General features: G+C 37.9%; 1 protein-coding gene and 1 long non-coding RNA gene across 2 annotated transcripts; both read left to right on the top strand.

Moving 5' to 3' along the window:
• The first annotated feature begins 907 nt into the window (after window positions 1–907).
• Window positions 908–2,583, top strand: LOC107046508. Its single transcript, XR_001461569.1, has 3 exons — window positions 908–1,245; window positions 2,079–2,266; window positions 2,491–2,583. It is a non-coding gene; the product is annotated as an uncharacterized LOC107046508 (long non-coding RNA).
• A 1,018-nt stretch (window positions 2,584–3,601) lies between these two features.
• Window positions 3,602–8,508, top strand: LOC107046507. Its single transcript, XM_015269131.1, has 12 exons — window positions 3,602–3,755; window positions 3,823–3,862; window positions 3,933–4,434; window positions 4,549–5,250; window positions 5,371–5,628; window positions 5,714–5,818; window positions 5,891–6,013; window positions 6,100–6,228; window positions 6,348–6,452; window positions 6,520–6,750; window positions 6,833–7,537; window positions 7,603–8,508. The coding sequence occupies exons 1-12, from the start codon at window positions 3,602–3,604 to the stop codon at window positions 7,621–7,623; spliced, it is 3,075 nt and encodes a 1,024-aa protein (XP_015124617.1). The 3' UTR covers window positions 7,624–8,508.
• Window positions 8,509–9,565: the final 1,057 nt, after the last annotated feature.

Consider the following 9,565-nt stretch of genomic DNA (forward strand, 5'->3'; position numbering starts at 1 on the left):
TAATTTTTTGTTACAAAGATTAAGGGATGAAAGAGGGTTAATTAATGGAGAATGTAATTCTCCGTCGAACTGCCTTTTTTTCATCCCTTAATCTCAATTAGGAGGGGAGAAGTGAATTTTTAATTCGCGGGCCAATGATGAATAGTCAGTGTGCGCCGCGAAAAAATTATTTTTCTTACTGGCCCCTGACTTTCATGGCAGTTTTTATTTTTTTGTTACAGAGATTAAGGGATAAAAGAGTGTGCATTAATGGAGAATTTGATTCTTCNTTTAATTCTCCGTCGAACTGCCATGTTTTTATCCCTTAATCTCAATTAGGAGGTGAGAAGTGAAATTTCAATTACCGGGAGTCACTGTGCGCCGCAAAACAATTATTTTTCTTACTGCACTGTGGTTTCCCTGACAGTTTCTTCAATTTTGTACATAGATTAAGGGATGAAAGAGGGTTAGTTAATGAAGAAGTTAATTCTCCGTCGAACTGCCATTTTTTCATCCCTTAATCTCAATCAGGAGGGGAGAAGTGAATTTTTAATTCGCGGGCGAATGATGAAAAGTCAGTGTGCGCCGCGAAAAAAATTTGTTTTTCACTGGCCCATGACTTTTGTCGAAGTGTGTATTTTTTTGTTACAGAGATTAAGGGATGCAACGGGGATCGATTGATGGGGAATTTAATTCTCCATCACACCGTCTGGGTTTCATTCCTTAATGGTAATTAGCCAGCAAATGAATCACAGAAAAACATTAAGAACATGTTGACGACGAAGAGAGTATAAATTCCCCTTCGAAACTATCCCTGTGACAGCGGGACTGCTATACTGGCGACAATATGAGAGTGATCTTTCCATCTAACCCCTACTTCCCCCACCACCGACGCGCGCATGCGCAATGCTGCGGAGCACACCCTCAATCCGCCGGTGCTATTTTCTTGGGTTTTGAAGACGAAAATTTCGTGCAACACACAGCGAAAAAATCGACTTAAAAAAAAACCTTTTTCATCATTAAATCTACACTCATTAATCTATTCATCCATTCATTCCTTTAGCTCATTCATTCTTCACATTAATTCATCATTTAATCATTTTATTTTACAGCTCTTCATAAAAAAATATCGTGTTTAAAAAGTGTTCCAGTGAAGACTTGTGTCATTATTTGTTTAAATTAATTTTGTGGCTTAGCAAAAGTGTTTCAGGGATCCAGTGACATCGATAATTTTCTCTTTTTCATTGTGAACATTTAGAAGAAGTGGTAAGTAGAGCTGATATATTACTACATGTTTTATGGAATTATCGGGATTTCTAGGTTAGGTTTGTGTTTACCGGCCGGTGTTTGCTTAAATTTTTTGCAAACTCAAAAAAAAATCATTATTATCGGAAAATACAATTGAAAAAATAGGGAAGGGTGGGGCTAAATGGCCCAAAATGGATCCCTGATTCAATTTTTCGATTTTTGAGTTTTAACTGCAAATGATGTAGAATATGATGAAACGTCGAGAAATAACGTTTTTATGTTTATATTTTCTTTTCCGAAATCTAATTTCAGAGGCGATTTCGCTACAAGTACTGACAAAAAGTCTTTTTCGAAAACTAACGTTTTCTGAAGTAGGAAAATTTGAGAGATTTGAAATGGGGGAAATTTGAAATGGGGAAAATTAAAAATGGGGAACATTTGAGAAGGAGGAAAATTTGGAAGGGGGAAACTTGGAAATTGAAAAAATGTGGAATTGCGAAAACTGCGATTGGGAACTGTATAAATATTGTGAATTCGACTGGAAATTGCACTTGAAATTGGAAATCCAAATTTGAAATCGGGGAAATTGGAAATTTTGGAAATTCGAAAAAGGGGTATTTGAAATTAAGAAAATTTGAGATTGAGAGAATTCGAAATTCAGAAAAATTGAAAGTACTAGAATTAGAAATGAAGAAAATTTCAAAGAGGGGAATTTGAAATTTTGCAAGTTTGCAAAAATTTCGAATGGAGAAAATTTAAAAGACGGAAAATTTGAAATTGAGGAAATTTGAGTGACTTTTTTTGGGTTGAAAATCCGAGGGACTCCTATGTGTAAAATATGACTTATTAAGGGCACAATGGGGAAGAGAAAAGCAGAGAGGACTCCGAAGAAGACGCGCCGGGCCTGGACTGGTGACACAGTGGATAAGAGAGGGTGTTCTTTTCATGGCCAAACTCAGGCGATGATTTACTACCTTCATGGATACTTCGTAAAGGAGAAAATCAATAATGGACCTTTGATTGCCGTATCCCGAGTGAGGTAATTATAATATACTTCTGAATTTTATAAAAAAATTGTCGAATAAATATCGCCAGATTTCCAAGCTGAAATGTATAAATAAAAGTCCTCCGTGCGAGTTTCATCTCGTCAAATCGAACTGTTGGGTTTAGAATAACCTTGGCATCCAACAGCAACAACTTCAGAAAAAGAAACAATTCAGAAAGGAAGTTTTTAGGAATTATGCTTTCAATGAAATTTTTCAGAATTTCAGAACCATCTGGGTGACAGACAACGGAGAATCTACACCTGAGCATTTGGAAGAGTAAAAACAATACACATATTAAACAAATGGTTGAAAAAGCTATTCACTCCTTGCACAATCGTTTGCCTTTTTGTTATGTTTATGATATGGCTTCTTTCAGGGTTCATTTTGATTTTACCTCACTATATTCTTCAGGATACTCTGATAAAAGTGTTTGGAAAATGTAAATACTAACTCATTTGCACGAAATGGCTGAAAAAGCTATGCAGTTTTGGTTAATCGTTTGCATTTCTGTTATGTTCGGTACATGGGTTATTTATCGGGATATTTATTTTCTGTTCTATTTCTCAATTTTATTCCGAACACTTAGACAGAAGTATTTGGAAGATGGAAAACTTTGCTCGTTAACATTAAATGGCTAAGAAAGCTATTTTTTAATTGCATAATCGTTTGCTTCTATTCTCTGTGGCCTCTTCCGGGGTTGATTTCTATTTTACCTCATATTTTCATAGTCACGCTGTCTTGTCGCATGGTCTACGTGTAGCAGGTGCTATTCAATATTACCCAAATGGATTTTTTTTTTATATTTTAACTCGAGTTGTTTATATTTCCGCTGCAGGTATAAGACGCAGGATAATTTTGCATCATTTCCGCTAACCAAAGTAATTGCATTTTGTTAATCTTCATTTTATGTAATGCTCTGTTAATCCTGGAATTCCATGAATGCTATTGTTTTTTTTTTATTCATTTCGAAATCGGTATAGGAATGGGGTTCTGAAAGTAATACGAGGTAGACCTTTCGGTGAATATCCTGAAAGAGAATAAGAGTTTCTAAGAATTGGTGGATTGCTTCTTTACAAATCTCATTCGCCGGTACAAAACGATCCTTGTCAGTTCTTTGGAATCCTATCTCGATTTTCCAATATTTCTGGAGAAGGAAAACCCAAAGTGAAATTTTATCTCCTCTCGTTCGACTACTCCACTGCACATTCATTCACATATATTCATTTCCAAATGCTTACACCCGGAAGAGGAATTTTTCTGTATGCACTTGCTTTTCTATCTGCATGTGGTGTTGTAGAGAAAGAACTGCAGCAGCTCTAGGTATTTCGATGGGCAAAGTGACAGAATGTGTTCATATTGGTGATTCTGGCGCTGAATTTTCGACTCCAGGAAAGGTCAGACCAAAACCCAAGACTGTCCGAAATGTCGATGAAGTCGTCGCGGAGCAAATTCGATCTATCATTTACGAATTTGCAGAGAAGCGTAAGTACTTAAGCTCTTTTTTTGTGGTTATTTGAATGTTATGTAAAATTCTTCTTTCGGTATGTAGGATTGCATCTAACAGCTCAAATCCTGTTCAACACAATAAGGTAAATAATTTATCATCATGATTCTTGGGTATTTACATTTTACGATACGTATCAACTCAATTTTGTATAGAGAACGCAAGGTCGCTTTCAATGGTTGTATCACTACCTTGAAGAAAGTTCTTCATGATTTGGGTTTCGACTATGAGTTGAGAGATGGTACACGATTTCTTCGAGAAAAACCGTATATTCGCGCGAAGAGGATTGCGTTCTTGAAGAAGATGAAGCAGCTGATAGATGAGGGCAAGTGTATCATCTATCTGGACGAAACTTGGACCTACCGACGAGGTACTGGAAAAACGAAAGAATGGCAAGATGATGATCCCCGTAGTTGTTCAATGAAATCGGCTTCTACTGGAGATCGATACATCGTTTGTCACGCCGGCGGCAAGGATGGATTTGTTCCTAATGCATCGCTTTTCGTCCGTACGGTACCCAATCCCAAGAAAACAGATGATTATCACGGGGATATGAACGGACCTATGTTCAAGAAGTGGTTCACTGAAAAACTGCTCCCCAATCTTGACAAACCCTCCGTGATTGTCATGGATAATGCCTCCTATCATTCAGTCCGCGTACGTGAATTTATAAATTTACTAGTATTTAACATTTGTTTATTGGCCATCAATAAGTTCCCAATGGAAGTTCAGTTTTGCCCAATTTTCAAGTAATTAAAATATCTTTTCTAGGTTGTAAAACAGCCTACATCCAGCTGGAGAAAAGCTGAAATGCAGGCCTGGCTTGATGATCACAAAGTAGCGTATGATTCAGATGCAACTAAGAAGGAATTGTACGTTCTGTGCCAAGTTCATAAAGAACCGATCCGATTTGAACTGGATGAATTCGTTCGTGAAGAGACTGAGCATGAAGTCGTGCGCTTGCCACCATATCACTCTTTCTACAATCCCATTGAGATGATTTGGTCGCAAGCCAAACGATACTATGATGCTCATGTTGGTCGCAACAATGACTTCTCCCTTGCTCAGACTGATGAGATCTGGGCTGAAGCGTTGGAATCAGCAGCTACAGGCTGGAGAAAGTGCTGTGAGCTTACGGAGAAACGGATTCTTCAAGATTACAGGAGGGAAGTCAGTGATGATTCAGAGGATAGTTATCAGATCCACATAATCTGCGATGAGGAGGATGACGAGAAGGATTTCGATCTGACAAACGTAGAGATTTTGCAGTTTAAGGAAGAGGATTCAGCCCAAGAATCATGCTTCTCGACTGTAACTCCAACAGAGTTCACGAAACCATCGAGTGTGCGTCGATCTCTATTAGACATGTTCGAGTCCCAAATGGAGATTGGAGATTCAGAGGATTCTGAACTGATTGAGCCTTCCGCAGACCTCGAACCACCATTGAAGATGGCCAAGGTCGAGGCCACCATTGTGAGTAGTACTTCTAGAGAGATTACATCGTAATCATTGATATTTAATCTATGTCGTCATAATTCCCATGATGATTATTGTGAAGTGAATTTTTATTGAATTATTATAATACTGTTTTAGCTGGATGTAAACGATCAGGGACCAGTGACATCTCTTCCTACACAACCTGATTCGTCCTCCCAGACTGTACTCTATCCTTCACCAGAGACTCAATCGTGCTTTTTGCTTGAGACTCCACAGTTCTCATTGCCTGATACTCCACCATCTTCATCGGCTGAAACTCCACCACCTTCATCCACCGAAACTCCATCATCTTCATCTCCTGAAAGTCAGTTATCTTCATCGACTGACGTTCCTCCCAGTCTTTCTCTTGTTGAAGTCAGTATTATAAATGTGAAAAATCCAAGTTTCATGGTTTCCGAATATTAATTTTTCATATTCTTATGCGTTTCTCAATCTATAGACATGGTTACAACGTAGTGACGAGACGGTCATTTCGAACGATGGTGAAGTGGTACGAGTAACAGACTTGAAGAGATTATTGCCGGGATCATGGTTGAACGATGTTGTGAGTATGAAAAGAATAGGAAAGTATTATGTTCGATTATTTTCATTCGATATTTTCTGATTTTCCTTTCAGGTCATAAACAAGTACTTGAGTCTTCTGGCAAAAAGAAGCGAAGGTGCTGTTCATGTTCTCAACACGTTCTTCTATCAGAATCTTCTTCGTTCATACGATAATGTTTCTCGATGGACGAAAAAGGTAATTCCGACAAAATTTTACGAGAAAGAAAAAATTAGCTTTAGATCTGATGTTTCTTCACCTACACCTTTCCATTCTTGTTCCAGGTTGACATATTTTCCAAAAAAATGTTACTCATACCAATCCATTCGGGTAATCATTGGTGTCTGTGTGTGGTCTATGTCAAAGAGAAGTCCATTCAATTGTATGACAGTCTCGCTCAGACTTCCACAAACGTGAGTATCCAAGAATCTGTTAACTATTTTAATCAAAATCTGATGAAGTTCTGCGTCATAATCGAAATATGGCAATGTTGATTCCGCTCTAGTTACCTTTTTCGTTCTCAAATTAACAGCACACGCAAGTTATGGACACAATTCTCTCCTATCTCGACAATGAGCATCGGCACAGAAAAGGTCAATCATTGGATTCTGCGAGATGGACCACTGAACAAGTCAATGTATGTTTTGTTATATGCCAACTTCGTTAACGTGTGATCAATTATTTTCTTTCTTTCATTTCCACAGGATATTCCTCATCAAAACAATGATAATGACTGTGGAGTATTCGTTTGCGTGTATGCTGAATATCTGACGAGGCATGCCAGCTTCTTGTTCACAGCAAACGATATGCCGCACATCAGACGCAGGATGATGGAGGAAATTGTTTCGTCTGAGTTGTCTTGTACTTCACCGATGCCATCGTGTGGAGAATCTCAACATTTAGAACAGCCAATTACAGAACCTGAATCAACATTGGTACAGTTGGCATTGGTTTCAGTTTCTCTTGAGCTTCTCGTAAACGAAATATTAATCATAACTATTCCCCTAACGTTTCCAGATACAAGATCACCGTTCATTCTGGATGAGGAAGGACAAAGTGATCGAGATTTCCACTAAAATCGATCGCGTTCTCCTCCATGAATCGGCGAGGTTCCATCAGGGAGATAAGCGCTTCCCACCAGAAAGAGCAAATTGCCAATGCACTGCCAATTCCATCTGCAGCATCGTTGCATTGCTCCTCTCCGATGGGAAGGTCACTCGAGATCTTCTTGACAGAGTGTTGGTAGATGGTGACAAATATTACGCTGATAGTGTATCTCACAAGGACCCAGGATATACCCACTTGTCTCCAGAGGATCTTCTCACGTCGATCATCGCTTGTGGTCATTCGGTTACAATCGAGCCTCGGTCGGAAACTTATGGGCTGTTTTCATCGGGAACTGCTGTGAAGGACATCACAGTAGCGATCAACTCGATGGGAGATCTACATGCATCATCCTTGGAGCATACAGGATTTTTGTATATAGCTGACTCCAAAACCGTTGCATTCCTCATCTCTCCAGTGATCTCGGAATCATTACGACGTGTATATTACATGTTCAATCCACACTCGGTTGACAACAGCAATTGTCATCCCCTGAGTAGTCGAAGCAGAGGTGTTGCTCGTCTGTTTCGATGCTTGTCGACAGATGCCCTAGCTCGACTGTTGGTAGTTGATCGTCGTGGAGGTAATCGTGGAGCTTGGCAGATATACTCCATTAAGGTAACGATAAATTTTCTATTCAATTGTTTCACCACCACTATTTATATTTAATTTCTGTTCTACAGATCACTGAGTTCTCCAAGTGACTATCTGGCACTCCAACCGTTAGCACGAAATTGGCTGATCTTGAGAACGAACGAAGTAGAATCATTAAAAAGTTAAGTTGTGGTTTCCATTTTATTCCTAGTCTTGATAAATCGACAATAAACAGAATTTTTCTAATCAGCTAATTTTGTCAAAAATTGATTTCAGCCATACGACTCGAACGACTGCGTCGGAAATGGAATGGAAGAAATCCTGTCTTAAGTTAAGTTTTCATTTTTTCAATCATGCTCTTACTTTTCCTCATATTGTTGTTTTTAACAGTTTATTAATGTTTGATTTTTTCAAATTCTTTCAGCTTTCTCGAGCACCAGGCAAAAGAAATTTCAAATGGAATACCTTAAACCTATTCGTGTACAGCTTGTAGATTAGATTTTAGTTTGACTTTCTTCTGTAATTCATTCGAACCTATAGAGCTTATTTTGTCGGTTCCCTACTGGAGTAATGTTTGTATATTTTGATAATTAAGTACTATGGATAAGATTTAATGAATTGTAATTTATATAAGTACAAGTGAAGTTATTGTAATTTTCTAAAAAGCATATAAATTATTGTTATTTCAAGTTAATGTAAAATACGAAAAAAGTGTGATAAAATCGACGTATAAATATAAAATTTGTTTTTTGGAGGATCATTGAAAATGAATTTGATCTTTCTGTTATTTGATATGAAACGTTGAAACGAAATGTACAAATTATTTTTCACCTAGTTTATAGTTTTTTCTATCCCCTTTGTTCTTCCATTCCAATTTTCGAGCCTTGTGTCTGATAGTCATTATTGTCATTTTCAAAAAAATTCGAAAACGCAGCTTTGCGTGGTTTCTGTCGGTGTGTAGCATGTAATAAACTTATTATTCAATCATTTCATAATGAATCACCAGAAATAATTTTATTTAAATGTAGGTATAGATAATTTTCACGTCGATTTACAATTTTTAGAGAAATTAGGAATATTTGAGAAGATTTTTCGAAGATTTAATGATTTTTTATTTATAGTTCTCAAATATTGTACATCAATGTGGACTTTTCTGGAATTTTTGAAACTTTTGGTCAACTGTTGGAGAATTAGACAAGTCAATTACTATTATTAATTTATTAAGTATTAATTTTCACGTATTTCCTCATAATTTTGTTATCAATTCATTGTTTTTTCATCAAAAACGAAAAAAACAAAACAGGAAATTATTTTTCATGTATTTTGAACACGCCGTACGCGGAGGGATACACCACCGTCCCACTGCGCATGCGCGCGTCGGTGGTGGGGGAAGTAGGGGTTAGATGGAAAGATCACTCTCATATTGTCGCCAGTATACTGCCGAGTTACCCGCACAGGCAGTTCACCCAGCCGTCAGATTCGAGCGTGGCGCCATCCCTCTGTTGGGGTCGAACTATTTTCGGCTTGGGGTCACTTCAACCCCGAGATCTGAGCCTCTACTTTAGTCAATCCTCTTTGGTAGCAGATAGCAGTCCAGCTAACACAGGGACCCGCAGGAACTTAGCCGAAATAGGTCACTAATTAGAAAAACGACCTTATGTACTCGATTGTACATCGTTAGTACATGATTGTACAATGCAAATTTTTGTTTGTACATTCACTCATTAATTTGGGATGGGTGCAACTGGAGACAGTCAACTGAACACATCTGCAACTGACCACAGATCTGGTAAATTCGGCAACTGAACACACACGTAAATACAAGAGGGTGAAACGTAGTGATATTGCCAACTTAGTCTTCCCTATCGACGAAGTCAGTTGATGATATACATGGGAGATGGCGCTGATAGGTTTAAAACGGAGGAATGAGAATTACTTGTATATAGTGTGAGCTAACTTTGGGAGATGACGAAGAACTATTGCAGGAGCATCAATAATGAGAATATTAATATGTCAAGTATCGTAAGAACATCGTCAATCAATCGAACAAGA

This window comes from Diachasma alloeum, unplaced genomic scaffold (genome assembly GCF_001412515.2).
Source record: "Diachasma alloeum isolate Michigan unplaced genomic scaffold, Dall2.0 Dall_scaffold_01450, whole genome shotgun sequence".
NCBI classification, from domain to species: domain Eukaryota; kingdom Metazoa; phylum Arthropoda; class Insecta; order Hymenoptera; family Braconidae; genus Diachasma; species Diachasma alloeum.

Coding starts and splice junctions, on each gene's coding strand:
- LOC107046507 (XM_015269131.1), top strand. CDS start 3,602: ATGGGCAAAGTGACAGAATGTGTTCATATTGGTGATTCTGGCGCTGAA. Junction 5,251..5,370: donor CCAAGGTCGAGGCCACCATT/GTGAGTAGTACT, acceptor ATACTGTTTTAG/CTGGATGTAAACGATCAGGG. Junction 7,538..7,602: donor GGCAGATATACTCCATTAAG/GTAACGATAAAT, acceptor TCTGTTCTACAG/ATCACTGAGTTCTCCAAGTG.